Source organism: Oncorhynchus keta, chromosome 4 (genome assembly GCF_023373465.1).
Source record: "Oncorhynchus keta strain PuntledgeMale-10-30-2019 chromosome 4, Oket_V2, whole genome shotgun sequence".
NCBI classification, from domain to species: Eukaryota; Metazoa; Chordata; class Actinopteri; order Salmoniformes; family Salmonidae; genus Oncorhynchus; species Oncorhynchus keta.
In genome coordinates, this window is record NC_068424.1 from 40351222 (window position 1) to 40370423 (window position 19202).

General features: G+C 42.3%; 1 protein-coding gene across 3 annotated transcripts in view; it reads right to left on the bottom strand.

Moving 5' to 3' along the window:
* The window catches only part of nrp1a (neuropilin 1a), a 123244-nt gene that overhangs the window by 32207 nt on the left and 71835 nt on the right, over positions 1–19202 (bottom strand). For all 3 annotated transcript variants that reach the window (XM_052506845.1, XM_052506849.1, XM_052506843.1), the window contains exons 8-9: positions 5319–5474; positions 380–524 (exon numbers count right to left, since the gene is read on the bottom strand). In XM_052506845.1, coding sequence (XP_052362805.1) covers positions 380–524; positions 5319–5474 — 301 coding nt within the window. The remainder of the gene's footprint in view (positions 1–379; positions 525–5318; positions 5475–19202) is intronic.

A 19202-nucleotide genomic window follows, 5' to 3' on the forward strand; every position in this document is an offset into this window, starting at 1 on the left:
TAACATAAATACGTAATCCCCTTCATGTGCCTCTCCTTCATAATGCAGAAGGCAGCACTTGCCTCAGAGTAAACCTTCTCTCACTGGGCTCTCACTACTGTGAGATAGTAAACCATTTCAGCTAAGACGAGGAGGAAAACATCAACCAGGTAGGTTACACGAGAGACAAAAGGCCTAAACAAAGGAGCCCTGTGCAAAAATATCACTTACTCATTTTACCAAAAAGTAAAATCGGGTAAATAAAATATCATCAACAGTCAGTGACTTGCATGCATTTGAATATTGTTTTGCCATTTGGATGGCAAACTAACATCGCTTAGTAGAGTCTGGTCTGCCAGTGCCAGACAGTGTGAAACACTGAGATTTCTATGGTACTGACCTGATATCTTACAGCCGTACACCTCGAAGCGCAGAGCGATGCCCATTTCCCAGGCAACGGGCCGGACCCGGACGAAGCGGGTGAGAGTGGGTTTGGGAAGCATCGTCCTGGCAACATCAGTAGGGTTGGTGTTCCCTTGGAAAACCTGGGATGGAGACAAGAAGTTGTTAATTATTCACAGTTTGTTTAGTACGTGATGTAGATTCACCAGGAGAGAGGCCCACTTGGCCAACTGAGACCTGGGCCTCGCACCACACAGTTTCCCACACAGCATAGGGACAGTATATTGTAATTTATTTTAATGGCCACATTAACTATTTGACTTGTAACACTGCTGCAAAAAGCAACACAGTAATTCAATCTTTTAGCCTACAGTTTTACCACCAAAATGAGGTACCACCAAACTGAGTGTTAATGACATGTCAACTAAACTAATACATACAGGTAATACATGTCTTCCAGAGAGGACAGACACAGATGAGTGTATAGTACAGCACAGTGCCCTTTCTGCTGCTCCATCAGTGATTCTGAACATCTTTCCGCTACTCCATCAGTTATCTGAACAACTTTTATTACAAGCACGCGCGCATACACGCAGGCACGGACACACACATACATACATACATACATACAGTGGGGCAAAAAAGTATTTAGTCAGCCACCAATTGTGCAAGTTCTCCCACTTAAAAAGATGAGAGAGGCCTGTAATTTTCATCATAGGTACACTTCAACTATGACAGACAAAATTAGAAAAATAATCCAGAAAATCACATTGTAGGATTTTTTCATTAATTAAATTAACCCTAACCCTAATTCTAGTCCTAATCCAAAAATAGTATTCTCTGAATTTTAGTTGGTTTACTATTCTTGTGTGGACTTCTGGTACTCACAAGTATAGTAAAACGTGTACACACACACACACACACACACACACACACACACACACACACACACACACACACACACACACACACACACACACACACACACACACACACACACACACACACACACACACACACACACACACACACACACACACACACACACACTTGGTGGGGCCTCTCTGACCTGTCTGACTGAGTGACTCTGTACTCTGCTGACGTCCAGTGGTACTGTGGTGTTAACCCTGTGGGAGAATAATGCTAGCCAATCAGTATCAGCTTGGCAGTAAACCTAATCTTGGCTGAAGTGCATGAGTCAAATTAGATAAAATGTCAGCAGGCAGGGCCAATGGAACCTTAAGTCCATCTAAGAGCCTTCCTCTCCCCGTCCCTATCTTCACTTCCCCGTCCCCATCTTCACTTCCCCGTCCCTATCTTCACTTCCCCGTCCCTATCTTCACTTCCCCGTCCCTATCTTCACTTCCCCGTCCCTATCTTCACTTCCCCGTCCCTATCTTCACTTCCCCGTCCCTATCTTCACTTCCCCGTCCCTATCTTCACTTCCCTGTCCCTATCCTCACTTCCCCGTCCCTATCCTCACTTCCCCGTCCCTATCTTCACTTCCCCGTCCCTATCCTCACTTCCCCGTCCTTATCTTCACTTCCCCGTCCTTATCTTCACTTCCCCGTCCTTATCTTCACTTCCCCGTCCCTATCTTCACTTCCCTGTCCCTGTCCCCATCCTCACTTCCCTGTCCCCATCCTCACTTCCCTGTCCCCATCCTCACTTCCCTGTCCCCATCCTCACTTCCCTGTCCCCATCCTCACTTCCCTGTCCCCATTCTCACTTCCCTGTCCCTGCTTCCCACTCCTGGTTCCCTATAGATACTGTAATAGTCATCAACTGAGTAACGGAAGTAAGGAATGGGAAAAAAAGATAGTTATCCACTCTCTTAAATGTCAGGCCGGTCAGAGATTCTCTCTCTCTGTCGCAGTACCTGGCTTTTTCCAGCTAGCTAGCGCCATCACCATCATGGTAAAGCGCCAAACTGCGGGCTCAGCACCTAGTAAATGGGACCCACTCCTCACAAAAGCACTTTAGAGTCCGGAACATAGAAACATGGTTTTCCACATCACATTTAAGCACCCGGTGCTTTAAAAAAAGAACTGTATACTTTGGAGAGGTCTTAAAAAAATTGGGCCTGAGAGGGGTGGTGGGTAGGGTACACACACTCACACACAAGCACAAAAAGTGCTACTTTGGTTGCTATTTGGGGAAAATGTTGCTGTCCTTGACATAAACACACACACACATTTTGACACAAACACACACACGCACAATGGTGACTGTTTCCAGGTTCCACAGATCCTTAGGCTGGTCAAACTAACATCTTGTTGGTCCTGTGGACTGTGAACACCCAGAGAGATGTTTACGGATGGAGAGTCTGCTGGTCTGTTTCACAGGCTGATGGAGAGTCTGCTGGTCTGTTTCACAGGCTGATCGGGTCTGATTCTCTCTCTCTCTCTCTCTCTCTCTCTCTCTCTCTCTCTCTCTCTCTCTCTCTCTCTCTCTCTCTCTCTCTCACTCTCTCTTTCACTATTAGCCACCTCTACCAGCTGCTCAAACATGGAACCTCTCCTCTTTCCATCCATTCATCTTTTTCTTTCTCTCTCCCTCCTCCCCATTCCATTCATCCATATCACTCCTGGTTTATTAAAGCCTTTAATAACCCCTTTCCTTCTTCAGAAAAATATCAGAGCCTGACACACAGTAAACAATGACTTCATCCAGCCCCCACTAAATGACTCGGACCTATATACCAGGCGGTGTCAGAGGAAGGCCCAAAAAATTGTCAAAGACTCCAGTCACCCAAGTCATAGACTGTTCTCTATGCTACAGCACGGCAACTGGTACCAGAGCGCCAAGTCTAGGTCCAAAAGGCTCATTAACAGCTTCTATCCCCAAGCTATAAGACTGCGGAACAATTCATCAACTGGCCACCAGGACTATTTACATTGGCCCCCCCACCCCTACTTGCTGTTTATTATCTATGCATAGTCACTTTACCCCTACCTACATGTAGAAATTACCTTGACTAACCTGTTATTATTCATTATTGTTGTTTTGTGTTACTTTGTGTTTTATTTTCTTATTTTATTTTGAAAATATGTTCTTAAAACCTGTCGAAGCGAGGGGTTCCCCTCAGGGAACCCCCCCCGTTCAGTTGAAAAGGTGGCACAGGGAATGCAAAAATATTATTTTGAAATATTTAACCCCCACACATTAACAAGTCCAATAGCTCAAATGAAAGATAAACACCTTGTTCATCTACCCAGCGTGTCAGATTTTTTAAATGTTTTACGGCGAAAACACAACATATATTTATGTTAGACCACCACCAAATCAAAGAAAAAACGTAGCCATTTTTTTCCAGCAAAAAATAAAATCACAAAAGCAGGATTAAAAATAAAATCAATCACTAACCTCTTGAAAATCTTTATCAGATGACAGTCATATGACATGTTACACAGTACTTTTGTTTTGTTCGATAATATGCATTTTATATCCATACATCTTGGTTTACATTGACGCCATACTCATCCTAAACTTTTACTAAATATACATGTTCTACATATAATTAAAGATACACTGGTTCTTAATGCAACCGCTGTGTCACATTTTCTTTAACTTTACGGAAAAAGCCTAACATTGCAATAATCTGAGACGGCGCTCAAGACGTAACAATATTACTCTGCCATGGTGGAGTCAACAGAAATACAAAATTACAACATAAATATTCCCTTACCTTTGATGATCTTTCATCAGAATGTAGTGCAAGGAGTCCTAGTTCAACAATAAATAGTTTTGTTTCATAATGTTCAATTCTAGTGTCCAAGTAGCAGCATTTGCTACCACTTTCAGCTCATATGCCCAAAAAATGACTTCTGGTCCAGGATAAATTGCATGAAAACTTCCAAAAGACATATTACAGGTCGAACAAACTGGTCAAACTAAGTGCAGAATCAATCTTCAGGATGTTATAATCATATATATCCAATAACATTCCAACCGGATCATTCGTTTTCATCTGGGGCTGATTAGAACAGCCGTAGCACTCAAAGAGAAATGCGCCACAACAAAATGGCATTCTCTTGCGACACCGACTATTTTCCCTCCCATTAGGTCAAAGTTCACAGCAAATGCTCCATTACACTTTCTACTGGAAGACGTAGGAAGTGTTTCCAGATCCATAACTTGTTGGGAAGGGAGGGGGCGATGACGTCAAAGTTGCCCCAACTTTCAGGATTTCGAAACTTGTTTGGAAGATTGCCTGCCCTGTGAGTTCTGTTATACTCACAGACATAATTCAAACGGTTTTAGAAACTTCAGAGTGTTTTCTATCCAATATGAATAATAATATGCATATATTAGCAATTTAGGACAGATTTTGATGCAGTTCACTATGAGCACGCAATTCATCCAAAGTGAAAATACTGCCCCCTATCTCTATTTCTTGAACTACATTGTTTGTTAACGGCTTGTAAGTAAGCATTTCATGGTAAGGTTTGTTGTATTTTGCTCTTGTGACAAATCTAATTTGATTTGGCGACTGTAGTCTCTTTAAACGACAGAGTAGTACGGCACTGTAAATACAGTCTCTCTCACACAATGTTGTGTGTATTAGCATTCCACTCTAAGCACATAATATTATAGTGGGAACATTTTTGTTACACAAAGACAGAACACAGACCAGGCCAGGGGCATTCCCCTTTTTTGAGGTATGGTGTGGCTGAGACAGAGATCCAAGCTAATATTAAGGAGGAGACCACAATTCAACTCTGGCTGACTGTTAGTTTACACTTTACTGGCTATTTTAAGTACTGGGTCTGGTTGGCCATGTCTTCTGCTTTTGATATACTATTCTATAAGTACTGCTACTTCTGCAGTAACACACACAGTGCTGAAGTATAAGAAAAGTCTATGCGCTTATGACACCATGCAATCTTAGAGGTGGGCAGTGGGGTACAGAGTGGGTGAGGAGTAATCTCTCTTACCTTCTGTTTTGACCCCTCCTTTAGTGTGATCCAGTCTTCTCCGTTAGAGCTGACATCCACCTTGTAGGACTTGATCCAGTAGGTTTTCCTGGTCTCCTGGGAAACGGCCCCCTGTGTTCCGATGGCCGACACAAACCGAAGGAAACCCAAGTCCACCTGAGGAGAGAGGGAACGGTCAGTAAAGTTCAATTCAAACTTGATCTTTTCTGTGGAATAGTACAGAGCAAACAGAAATAATGTACTTTCATTATAAAGAGAAACTGTAGTGCAAGTACCAAATACTGACGATATAAAACAGTTATTGGAAAGCACCTTTAGCCCACCTCATCAAACTATGATTGAAATGTAATAAACAGCAGGAGTACGGAATGATATTCTATTGATAAAAAAGGACACTGGATGAAATCTTAATTTCCTGTGATGGGAAGAGCTGATTTGATAAAAGTGAATATTGAATGGAATGGAGTCTCCTCATATTCAAAACAGAAAAAAAAGCCGATATTAGATTGAATTTCAAATAGTATAAGGCGGCGTTAAAGCAAATATTGAGTTTCATAAATAATCATGAACTGCTGTAACATTACTGATTTGTTATTATATTTTTACGAGCCGACTGCCAGACTGGGGGAAACCGGGCCAAGAGGTTATTGGAGAGAAGGGAGATAGAACAGAGTCAGTAAGGTTGAAAGGACTGTGATGCTGAACAGACTAAAGTGAAGGAGGTTTCCATGCATCAGGGTTTGAGAACGTTTACACTGTTTTCTATCAGAACTGTGGACAGTCTCTGTCTCGGTCTGTCTCTGTCAGGAAGAAGCAAACCCATACTCCTGGCACTGCCTCTCCATGTGTTGACTCCTACTCCTCTGAACAATCACGACATCTCAACCTCAACCACCCCATCTCCCCATGGATCCCCTTAAATGGACAGATCCATGTCCCATCAAGCTTATCTAACAGGGCTAAAGTTACAGTAGGGGCTTGAGTCTGGATTGATTAAACAGTTCAGACGTGGCCTGTTAGTTACAGTAGCCCCCACTCAGAGAGAGAAGACATTGTTTTGGCTCGCTGGTCCCTCACGTAGAGAAAGAAAAACAACACTTGTCCTTTTGACTTGTCTTCAATCCTCTGGTCTGCCCGTATGGATGCCACTTAAATCCTGCGTCTCATCTCTCTATCCAGAACAGAAGAGAAGGGGAGGAAAGACTGGTGGACGACTGATGAAGGAGAGGAGGGCTCGTGGGAGAAGCCTCCAATAGCGGAGAGTGAGGTTATGCTGCAAGGAGGAGTAAAGGACACATCTCAAATGGCTCCCTATTCCGTATAGTGCACTAATCTGACCAGGGTCCATACAGCTAGTGCACTAAATCGGGAGCCATTTGGTATGCAACCACAGAGAGCCGAGGAGATCAGCCTTTCAATACCAGCTTAAACCAGTTGACTAGAGCACTAGCCGGCTAGCCAGTCAGCACAGGCAGCCCAGGCAGTGCAGGTTAAAGACATCCATACAGCCTTAAACAGTGAAGAGTGCTCCTCTCTCTCTCTCTTGCTCCATTGCACATGCTTAACATATCATAGTTAAGACTCACATCTGCATATCACAGTGAATACATTGTGAATACATTGTCAGCTGATGGATGAATGAAGAAAGAAAAAAAAGAGAGCGAAAGACAGAATACTTTTGTTCTCGCCTTGGAGCTTAACTGGGTTTACAGAATAAGGCCCAGATTTTGTGTTGTTGCCCATAAACAGAGACAGAATCAAATCCCCTGTTTCAGAGCATTCCTTTTAACTTCTTCGAGATAGGGGGCGCTCTTTTAATTTTTGGATAAAAAACGTTCCCGTTTTAAACAAGATATTTTGTCACGAAAAGATGCTCGACTATGCATGTAATTGACAGCTTTGGAAAGAAAAAACTCTGACGTTTCCAAAACTGCAAAGATATTATCTGTGAGTGCCCCTAATGCTACAGGCGAAACCAAGATTAAGTTTCATACAGGAAATGCCCCAGATTCTGAAGGCGCTGTGTTCCAATGTCTCCTTATATGGCTGTGAATGCACCAGGAATGTGCCTGCCCTTTGTGTCGTTTTTCCAAAGTGTCTGCAGCATTCTGACGTATTTGTAGGCATATCATTGGAAGATTGACCATAAGAGACTACATTTACCAGGGGTCCGCCCAGTGTCCTGTGTCGAAATTATTGCGTAATCTTTAGGTCCATGCGCCGTTCCATTTCTTCAGAAGAGAAAGTCAACTGCCACGATGGATTTATTGTCGATAGATATGTGAAAAACACCTTGAGGATTGATTTTAAACATCGGTTTGCCATGTTTCTGTCAATATTATGGAGTTAATTTGGAAAAAAGTTCGCGTTTTAATGACTTAATTTTCGTTTTTTTTCTTACCCAAACGTGATGGAGAAAACGGAGCGATTTGTCAACACAAATAATATTTTTGTAAAAACTGAACATTTGCTATCTAACTGAGAGTCTCCTCATTGAAATCATCGGAAGTTCTTCAAAGGTAAATGATTTTATTTGAATGTTTTTCTGGTTTTTGTGAAAATGTTGCTTGCTGAATGTCAGGCATAATCCTATACTAGGCTATCAATAGTGTTACACAAATGCTTGTTTTGCTATGGTTGAGAAGCATATTTTTGAAAATCTGAGATGACAGTGTTGTTAACAAAAGGCTAAGCTTGAGAGCAAATAGATTTATTTCATTTAATTTGCGATTTTCATGAATAGTTAACGTTGCGTTACGCTAATGAGCTTGCGGATAGATTTACACAATCCTGGATACAGCTTTTTTTCGTAGAACATTCGTAAAACATCTGCAGTTCTTCAAAGGTAAATGATTTTATTTGAATGTTTTTCTGGTTTTTGTGAAAATGTTGCCTGCTGAATGCTAACGCTAAATGCTATGCTAAATGCTACGCTAGCTATCAATACTGTTACACAAATGCTTGTTTTGCTATGGTTGAGAAGCATATTTTGAAAATCTGAGAGGACAGTGTTGTTAACAAAAATCTAATCTTGAGAGCTAGCATATTGATTTAATTTCATTTGCGATTTTCATGAATAGTTAACGTTGCGTTATGGTAATGAGCTTGAGGCTGTATTCACGATCCCGGATCCGGATGAGTCACAATGGGTCACAAAGTCACATGGCTGGAAGGGAGAGGGGAAGAAAGGAAGAATGTGCCAGTACAGATGGAGAGCGGTCTGGATGGGGGGAAAATGAGAGAGGAGAAGAGTGAGGCAAGGCCTCTTCCTCCTCATCCTCCTCCTTCTCATCATCTCCTTTTATAGGGGATGGCATGTCATGAGAGTTGCCTCCTGTGTGCTTCACGGTTGACCTGAACCAATGACAGAGTGGCTTACTGGGAAGACAAGGTCAAATGGGATGACTTGGCCTTGGATCATCCTTCTGCTTGGACCCTCATTAGCCATAACGGAATAATGGAATTAGAACGTTACGAGAGTTAGGAGCTCTCTCAGTCAGTGACCACCCCTAATTGAGACCTCATGAAAACTTATAGTCAGTCAGATAGGCTGTGTCATTCGCTGGCTAAATGGTTTCCTCTGCCTGTGTCTCCTTCACTCTTCTTAGTTATGAGTCAGTGAGCAGTCACCTGATCACAATGTTCTGCTCTGTACCTCCAGACCATGGACTCAGACACACAGAGTTGTGATTCCTCTATCAGGCCCAGTCTGAGCATGTTCAAAAAATGCATCGCTCGAAAGAGCAGTACTCTGAGTGAGGGCCATGAGGAGAGATGAGGCGAAGGAGAGAGGGGGAGCAAAAGAGAAGACAAGACAAGGAGAGAGAGAGAGAGAGGAGAAGAGAGGAGAGAACAGAAGAACAAAAATAAGGAAAATAAAACTGAAGTGAGGAGAAGCTGGGCTGCTTTGCTGAGGACCTGAGGATCTAAAGGACAGGGACTTGTAAGGCTATTCTGGTGTAAGGAGAGCACAGACATACTGGATCAATTTCACAGACATGAGCCTGATAACAGGGCTGTGCTAATGAGAGACATGATTTATTTATGACTCCTTGTTTCAGTCAAAATAGAGCAGAAAAGGGAACCATGGCAATGCTAACAGACCAGTGTTGCAAGGGTTATGGATACTGGACAGACAAGCTAAAATAATAATGGCTGAACATACTTTACACAGTCCAAAACGCATAGGACAAAGAGGGTAATCATATCTGCTGGCACTTCTTTAACTCGGAGTGTGTTTGTATCTGTGAGTGTGTGCACAGTGTGTGTGTGTGTGTGTGTGTGTGTGTGTGTGTGTGTGTGTGTGTGTGTGTGTGTGTGTGTGTCTGAGGCATGGAAGGCATAGCTCACCCAAACCCCTTAACACCCCCCAGGATGCGTGAGAAAGGAGTTGGGTGCAGTTGAATCAGTGAAGGTAACCTGTAGTGGACTATTTATATTTGTTTGTTGTTTGTTTGTTTTTTCTGACCAAAGAGAGCAGACGCTCCGTATCATGCAACTTGGGTCAAGATCTGTTTCTTGCTTTGCTCTTAGGAATAGGGCACCATTGAAAGGAGTGATTTCTGGGGTAGCGTTAAGTGTGGAGTTGAAAATGGAAAATTCCTGGTGTTTGGTGCGACGCAGACCCGGTGGGGAGCGTGGTGAAACATAGGAGTCATTGTCAGTCCTTTTGAGTTCGAGTCTCTACCAGACAAAGTCATGTTAGGAAGTGTCAGTTATCCTTTTTCGGTGGATAAAGTTGTGTGTGTCTACTGTAAAGGGTGCTCATGTGGCTGGGGATCAGAAGTGTCCAGTGCGAGAGAGGCAGGTTGAAGTGGCCAGAGTGGTGCAGAGTCAGAGTAGTTCAGAAGGTGTCGTATGCTGAGGCAGAGAAGAAGCTGGGTGTACTTTTTGTTTATCTTTATGAAAAAGTGGTATATAGGTGTAGGGTTTTTATTTTTATTTTACCTTTACTTATACAGGTTTTTCTCATTGAGATAACATGTTTTTTTCCAAGAGAGACCTGGTCCAATAGCAGCAATTTCTGGTACTGTTAGAAGCAAATGAGAATGGGACCGTAATTGATATTTACTTACCGACCTGACTAAAAAAGAACAGAGATTTTTATTTTGTATTTTATTTCATCTTTATTTAACCAGGTAGGCTAGTTGAGAACAAGTTGTCATTTACAACTGCGACCTGGCCAAGATAAAGCATAGCAGTATGAACAGACAACAACACAGAGTTACACATGGAGTAAACAATAAACAAGTCAATAACACAGTAGAAAGAAAAAAAGAGTCTATATACATGGTGTGCAAAAGGCATGAGGAGGTAGGCGGATAATTACAATTTTGCAGATTAACACTGGAGTGATAAATGATCAGATGGTCGTGTGCAGGTAGAGATACTGGTGTGCAAAAGAGCAGAAAAGTAAATAAATATAAACAGTATGGGGATGAGGTAGGTAAATTGGGTGGGCTATTTATCGATGCACTATGTCCAGCTGCAGCGATTGGTTAGCTGCTCAGATAGCAGATGTTTGAAGTTGGTGAGGGTGATAAATTCGTTCCAGTCACAGGCAGCAGAGAACTGGAAGGAAAGGCGGCCAAATGAGGTGTTAGCTTTAGGGATGATCAGTGAGATACACCTGCTGGAGCGAGTGCTACGGGTGGGTGTTGCCATCGTGACCAGTGAACTGAGATAAGGCGGAGCTTTACCTAGCATGGACTTGTAGATGACCTGGAGGCAGTGGGTCTGGCGACGAATATGTAGCGAGGGCCAGCCGACTAGAGCATACAGGTCGCAGTGGTGGGTGGTATAAGGTGCTTTAGTAACAAAACGGATGGCACTGTGATAAACTGCATCCAGTTTGCTGAGTAGAGTATTGGAAGCTATTTTGTAGATGACATCGCCGAAGTCAAGGATTGGTAGGATAGTCAGTTTTACTAGGGTAAGTTTGGCGGCGTGAGTGAAGGAGGCTTGTGGAATAGAAAGCCGACTCTAGATTTGATTTTAGATTGGAGATGTTTGATATGAGTCTGGAAGGAGAGGAACCAGGGTGGTGATGCTAGTCGGGCGTGCGGGTGCAGGCAGCGAACAGTTGAAAAGCGTGCATTTGGTTTTACTAGCGTTTAAGAGCAGTTGGAGGCCACGGAAGGAGTGTTGTATGGCATTGAAGCTCGTTTGGAGGTTAGATAGCACAGTATCCAAGGAAGGGCCAGAAGTATACAGAATGGTGTCGTCTGCGTAGAGGTGGATCAGGGAATCGCCCGCAGCAAGAGCAACATCATTGATATATATACAGAATAAAGAGTCGGCCCGAGAATTGAACCCTGTGGCACCCCCATAGAGACTGCCAGAGGACCGGACAACATGCCCTCTGATTTGACACACTGAACTCTGTCTGCAAAGTAGTTGGTGAACCAGGCCAGGCAGTCATTAGAAAAACCGAGGCTACTGAGTCTGCCGATAAGAATATGGTGATTGACAGAGTTGAAAGCCTTGGACAGGTCGATGAAGATGGCTGCACAGTACTGTCTTTTATCGATGGCGGTTATGATATCGTTTAGTACCTTGAGCGTGGCTGAGGTACACCAGTGAGCGGCTCGGAAACCAGATTGCACAGCGGAGAAGGTACGAACGATGGGATTCAAGATGGTCAGTGATCTGTTTGTTGACTTGGCTTTCGAAGACCTTAGATAGGCAGGGCAGGATGGATATAGGTCTGTAACAGTTTGAGTCCAGGGTGTCTCCCCCTTTGAAGAGGGGGATGACTGCGGCAGCTTTCCAATCTTTGGGGATCTCAGACGATATGAAAGAGAGGTTGAACTGGCTGGTAATAGGGGTTGCGACAATGGCGGCGGATAGTTTCAGATATAGAGGGTCCAGATTGTCAAGCTTGTATGGGTCCAGGTTTTGCAGCTCTTTCAAAACATCTGCTATCTGGACTTGGGTAAAGGAGAAGCTGGGGAGGCTTGGGCGAGTAGCTGCGGGGGGGAACGGAACTGTTGCCCGAGGTTGGAGTAGCCAGGAGGAAGGCATGGCTCGCCGTTGAGAAATGCCTGTTGAAGTTTTCAATAATCATGGATTTATCGGTGGTGACCGTGTTACCTAGCCTCAGTGCAGTGGGCATGGACTTTACAGTGTCCCAGAACTTTTTGGATGCAAATTTCTGCTTGAAGCAGCTGGCCTTTGCATTCCTGACTGACTGCGTGTATTGGTTCCTGACTCCCCTGAGCAGTTGCATATCGCGGGGACTATTCAATGCTATTGCAGTCCACCACAGGATGTTCTTGTGCTGGTCGAGGGCAGTCAGGTCTGGAGTGAACCAAAGGCTATATATGTTCTTAGTTCTGCATTTCTTTGAATGGAGCATGATTATCTAAGATGGTGAGGAAGTTACTTTTGAAGAATGACCATGCATCCTCAACTGACGGGGTGAGGTCAATATCCTTCCAGGATACCCGGGTTTTAGGGAGCGTTTGACAGTGATGAGGGGTGGTCGTTTGACTGCGGACCCGTAGCGGATACAGGCAATGAGGCAGTGATCGCTGAGATCCTGGTTGAAGACAGCGGAGGTGTATTTGGAGGGCCAGTCGGTCAGGATAATGTCTATGAGGGTGCCCTTGTTTACAGATGTAGGGTTGTACCTGATGGGTTCCTTGATGATTTGTGTGAGAATGAGGGCATCTAGCTTAGATTGTAGGACTGCCGGGGTGTTAAGCATATCACAGTTTAGGTCACCTAACAGAACAAACTCTGAAGCTAGATGGGGGGCGATCAATTCACAAATGGTGTCCAGGGCACAGCTGGGAGCTGAGGGGGGTCGGTAGCAGTCGGCAACAGTGAGAGACTTATTTCTGGAGAGAGTAATTTCTAAAATTAGTAGTTCGAACTGTTTGGGTATGGACCTGGAAAGTATTACATTACTTTGCAGGCTATCTCTGCAGTAGACTGCAAATCCTCCCCCTTTGATAGTTCTATCTTGTCGGAAAATGTTATAGTTGGGTATGGAAATCTCCAAATTTTTGGTGGCCTTCCTAAGCAAGGATTCAGACACGACAAGGACATCAGGGTTGGCAGAGTGTGCTAAAGCAGTGAGTAAAACAAACTTAGGGAGGAGGCTTCTGATGTTGACATGCATGAAACCAAGGCTTTTTCGTTCACAGAAGTCAACAAATGAGGGTGCCTGGGGACATGCAGGGCCTGCGTTTACCTCCACATCACCCGTGGAACAGAGGAGGAGTAGTATGAGGGTGCGGCTAAAGGCTATGAAAACTGGTCGCCTAGAGCGTTGGGGACAAAGAATAAAAGGAGCAGATTTCTGGTCATGGTAGAATATATTCAGGGCATAATGCGCAGACAGGGGTATGGTGGGGTGTATAAAATGGCATTTTACACAATATGGCCTTGTAAATCAGTGTAAACAAGTGTTTAAGCCTACGCAAGGTCAATGACGACCAGCCAACAGCGCTGTAGAGATCACGATGATGTGTTAGACGTTTTAGATTTGTAATGAACCTGAGGGCTGCATGATACACTGAATCAAGTGCTCTCAGGGCAGTGGTTGAAGCCTGCATACATATAACATCACTAAAATCTAAAACCGCCAGTAATGTACATCGTACCAGCTCATTCCTGACCTCAAAACGAAAAACAAGCCTCACGCCGGTAATAAAAACCTATTTTCAGCTTGAGCTTCCTTATCAAGTTCTCTACATGCACAGTGAAGCTCAGCTTATCATCAACCCAAACACCCAAATATTTGTACACTTTAACTTGCTCTATAGTTTGTCATGCCAATGTAGCAATGACATGATCAGGAACATGCCTGGCATTTGAAAATACCATACATTTGGTTTACCTGAATTTAGAACCAGATTTAAATCATACGGATTCTGCTGTATGATGTTATATGCTCTTTGGGCATTTTCAAAAGCCAAAGATAAACTCCTACCACTTGAATAAAGAACAGTGTCATCTGCATAAAAATGAACATCCTCTGTTTCAATTAGATCCTCAATGTTGTTGATATACAAAATGAACAACAGTGAGCCCAAAATAGAACCTCTATGGACACAGATTTACAACCATCCGCCATTACACATTGTGATGTGATTTGATAGGTAATTTATAAACCAATCTAGAGAATGACCAGTAATTCCACAACATTTTAACTTGCACTAACACAGCATGGTCCACGGTGTCAAAATCCTTCAACATATCAATAAAGACAGACACACAATGTAACTTCTTATCAAGAGCACAGTGGATGTCAGTGGATGTTAGTTGGTGGTGCTATTTTTTTCCTTTTAGAAACAGGAATAATGATAATTTAATTTAGGTAGGCCGTGACTGGCCTCACACTTCCGTACAGTAGGTGGACGTGTATGCACCTTTTAAGTTAGATACGATCTGCCAACCAAATCCCAAAGAAGAAGAAGACGTGTTGATAGTCCTTTCTACCGCTGCTTTTTTGAGCCATCGAGAACTAAAAAAAAGTTTTGCTACTTTTCTCAACAACATTGATGCCCTGAATTTAGCAGACACTATCAACAGATCAGTTGGAAAAAGTTAGCTAGCGAACATTAGCTTGCTGGCTCGCTAGCTAACGTTACGTGTATGATCTGTGTAGTAATATTATTCAAATCAAAAATTTGCATTGCTAGTTATTGCCTAATGTTAGCTAGCTAGCTAACATTGAACCTAGTTAGTTAGATTTACCCTTCTTCCAGATTCATACTACAGCTATGACAATCAGTTTCTATTGGTTTCTATTGGTGGTACAGAAGTAGTATGAGTTGGGATTATGCTGGTTCATTATTTAGCTAGTTATTTAGCAAGCTACATGTCTAATTCAAAAGACTCCACTTCGCCAGATGATTACATGACCCATCAAGTTAGCCAGATGTGTCTGGGGATGATATCGGCCATCTATTGTACAAGTATAAACCATTTCAAATTTCTTATATTAAGCAAACCAGATGGAACAGTTTTGTGTTTTTTTTTCTTTTTTCGATTTTATGGATAGCCAGGGGCACACTCCAATACTCAGACACCATTTACAAATGAAGCATTTGTGTTTAGTGAGTCCACCAGACCAGAGGCAGTAGGGAGTGTGTGAATTGGACCATTTTCCTGCCAAAATGTAACGAGTACTTTTGGGTGTCAGGGAAAATGTATGGACTAAAAGGTACATTATTTTCTTTAAGAATGTGGTGAAGTAAAACTACAGGTTATCTTATATTATATGATTTTATAGTAAGAAGAATATAGTTGAATACAATAGAAAGGGCCTTTTTGCACTGTCAACGGTGGGACCGTACATAGACAGGTGTGTGCCTTTCCAAATCATGTCCAATCAATTGAATTCACCACAGGTGGACTCCAATTAAGTTGAAGAAAAATCTCAAGGATGATGAAAGGAAACAGGATACCCCTGAGCTCAAGTTCAAGTCTCATAGCAAAAGGTCTGAATACTTATCTAAATAAGGTATTTGTTTTTTATTTTGAATAAATGGGCAAGATTTTCAAAAACTCTCTTTTCGCTATGTAATTATGGGGTATTGTGTGTATATTGATGAGGGAAAAATATAATATCATCCATTTTAGAATAAGGCACATATCAAAACATATCAAAATGTGGAAAAAATCAAGGGGTCTGAATACTTTCCAAATGCACTGTATATGGGCGGCATGATGCAACTATAGGCTATTGGTCATTTTAAAAAGTTGCAGAAAAAGCTTGTGCTCTTTTCCTTGCCTCAGGCTGCACGCGCTGTTCTCTCACCAAGTGATCATACTTCACCAATCAAACGATTCTCAATGTATTGTCTTCACTAACATGTTAAATTTGTTTCGATTTACAATGGCTCATTATCAAATGGTTAGGGGCAGGTGAAAAATACATGTCGCCTGTATCCGAATGGAGGTTGTTTTCCCAGTTTTATAGTGGCGTAATGCTTTATTTTAGCAACTGAGAAATAAATATAGTAGCACTAAAGGCTGGGATCCTCCTGCTTATTGTGGCAACCATCAAAACATTACTTTGCAAATAGAAATGTCTGGGCTTCTAAGAACACATTTCACTCCATCTATCAACCACTGTTTGAGGAACATGCAGCCTCTCGCTGTGTGACCAATGATATTCAATCCAAACTCTGTATGCCATGGGCTCTCCAACCCTGTTCCTGCAGCTACCCAGTGCTTAATTTGGGAAATCAAGTGAAATCTGTTTGGGAACATCGATAGTAACATGTTTTCACAACTAAATGCATTTCATTAAACTGTTAAAGCCCCTCAATGTCTATAATATAATAAAGAAGAGAGAGGAGGAGATGGAAATGCATGGTGGTGAGATATTCTGTAGCTTAAGGTAATATGTCAGCCTATTAAGAAAATATAAAAAATGAACATCAAATATAAATTCACTATAATTGTAGGCTAACTCTGTAAGCTGGCCTGCACAATCAATCAACCTCCCGCATTGCCTAGGCCAATATGGTCTCTCCCAGATTCATGGATATATAGTTTGGAGCATAGGATAAGGTAAACAGTCCATCCAGTATGTATAATAATACAGGCCACACTCATAGGCAACTACTTCAATGTGTTTAATTTTGGAGTATAAGCTAGACAAATGATGTACCTAAGACATCTTAAATCAATGTATTTTTTATGTTTTTCTGCAGTGCGTAATATTCGGTAGGCTATAAGGCTATGTATATGTTTTTTTCAGGCTTGTGCTCATTTTTAGGCCTATGCATATGCATAAGCTCTAATAGGCGTATGGGTGTTTTGATTTAATCATCACCTTAGGACAATGGTTCCCAAACCATGGGGCGAGGGTAACATTTTCAGTCCGGCTTTTAACGTACTCTTGAAAGTTGTAATAGTACAATGCAATTTCGAAGGTGCAATTTCGGAACTTGGGTAGGGAATCATCAGTTCCTCTTGTCATGTTAGTCATTCCATACGATGTATAACTCCTCAGAAATGTCCAGATCAACAAGCCCATGTCAGCTAACTTTGTTTTATTTCATTTTATTTATTTTTTTTCCAAATGCATAATACACATTAGCCATGGCAAAATTGTATTGATTTGCAAGAAAAGGACCTTTAAACCTACAAAATCCTCTCCACCAACAAGAGGGATGTGAACAGTTTGTGTCATTAACAGTGCTTGTTCCAATAGAAATAGACGTGGCGTGTGCGCAGGGGGTGGGGGTGGGATGTTCCCCAATGATGAAAGGGGGGGACCGAGAGAGAAAGTTTGGGAACCCCTGCCTAAGGAAGCGATGTCCATTCCATTGTGTTTGGCTTTGAAACAACATTCACAATTACCATGTTTTCTACTCACTTTCAACCTGTTGTTGAGCTTCTTTCTTCAAATTGTTCAATCACATTGAGGTGAGTTTTACACAAACAATACACGGGGGTGGGTCTGACCCGAGGTCGACACTCCTACTCTGAGACTCTTTATGAATATGGGCCCTGATATTTTTGTGTTTGATGTGATTTTGATTGCATTTGCTAGAGGGACAATAGAGCTATGAGTACCAGGCTATTAGCGACCTGAAGGTCATTAGTGAGTTGGGTACTATCAACACGTATCCAGAGTGCATAAGAAGAGATTACCATGACTCAAGGGTCACGTGGAATTTGACTGTGGTCATGACCAATGTTCCCTCTAAGCTGCTTAGGAGCTAGAAGCAGAGCTGCCATATCTGTCAGTGTCATCTTACTATCCCGTGCGCAGAGAAGCACAAGATTGAACTTTGCTCAACTTTCTAGAGTTTTCCCCTTTAGTTAACACAATCAAAGTTTTGCTCTACTGTGGGAATTGTGCTCGAATCAGTGCCATATTGGCCACTTTCAATGTAACATACCGAAACAAAGCAAACTATGCAAGACTTAGTATGCAAAACTAACTGTGCGATAGATTTTCTTGTAGGCAGAGCGCTTTGGAGTAGGATTCTATTGCATTGACAGGCATGACTCAGGCCTGTATCCTACACAGACTGGTGTGCCATAACCAATCAGAGCTGCAGTAGGCCTATACGCAAATAGCCATTGCCATATGTGGATCTGTGCCATTCACTTTGAACTGGACTGTGTTTATAGCATGAGTAGTTGCGAGTATATGAGCTTGTTTTGATATTAAAGTGAGAGCTGCATGTAGCCACCTGTGCACATTTGTTCATATTCTTTGCTAGTTAGTAAGTTATAGGGGAGTGGTTGCTCCCTACAAGAGCACAACATGCAAGCATTTCTAACCATCTTTCAAAAGTGAATCAGGTAAAGAGCTTTTTTTATGTCTTAAAGGGGCAGTGAAGTATTTTGAGATGGTCTTGAATGAGCTAAGAAGCCAATAGGCAAAGGGTAGCATAATTTGTCTGTTTCTCTCTAATAATGGCATGCAAATAATAATTCATTTTATTTTATAAAGTGGTTTCTTGCATCAAACAACACAACATTTTCAGTCACCTCCTTGTCTGAAAGAGTCTCATGGAATGTAATGTAAGCCTACATTGAACACATTTGCTGCTATTGACAGAACAGCTATTCCCATGTTCAAATGTTATGGGATGCATTTTTCTACATTGTTTTTGATGGTAGGCCACTCTCGTAGTCCTACATTATGACCAAATAGACACAGCAGCCTGATTGGCCACTGTTAAAACTGTAACTTAAAGTGGGTACAGCCTCAGTTTTCACAGTAAATGCGTGCCGGAAGTTGCACAGAATTTTCAATGTTCAAGTTTGTGCTCAGCAGACCTGAAATATGCTCAATACCCCAAAGAATTGAGGGAACATGTGTTCCTCAAGTTCGATGAGATTACTTCCATGAATCATCTATTATTATCACCACAGACAGTGTTGGACAAGGTCATAATCCTCATC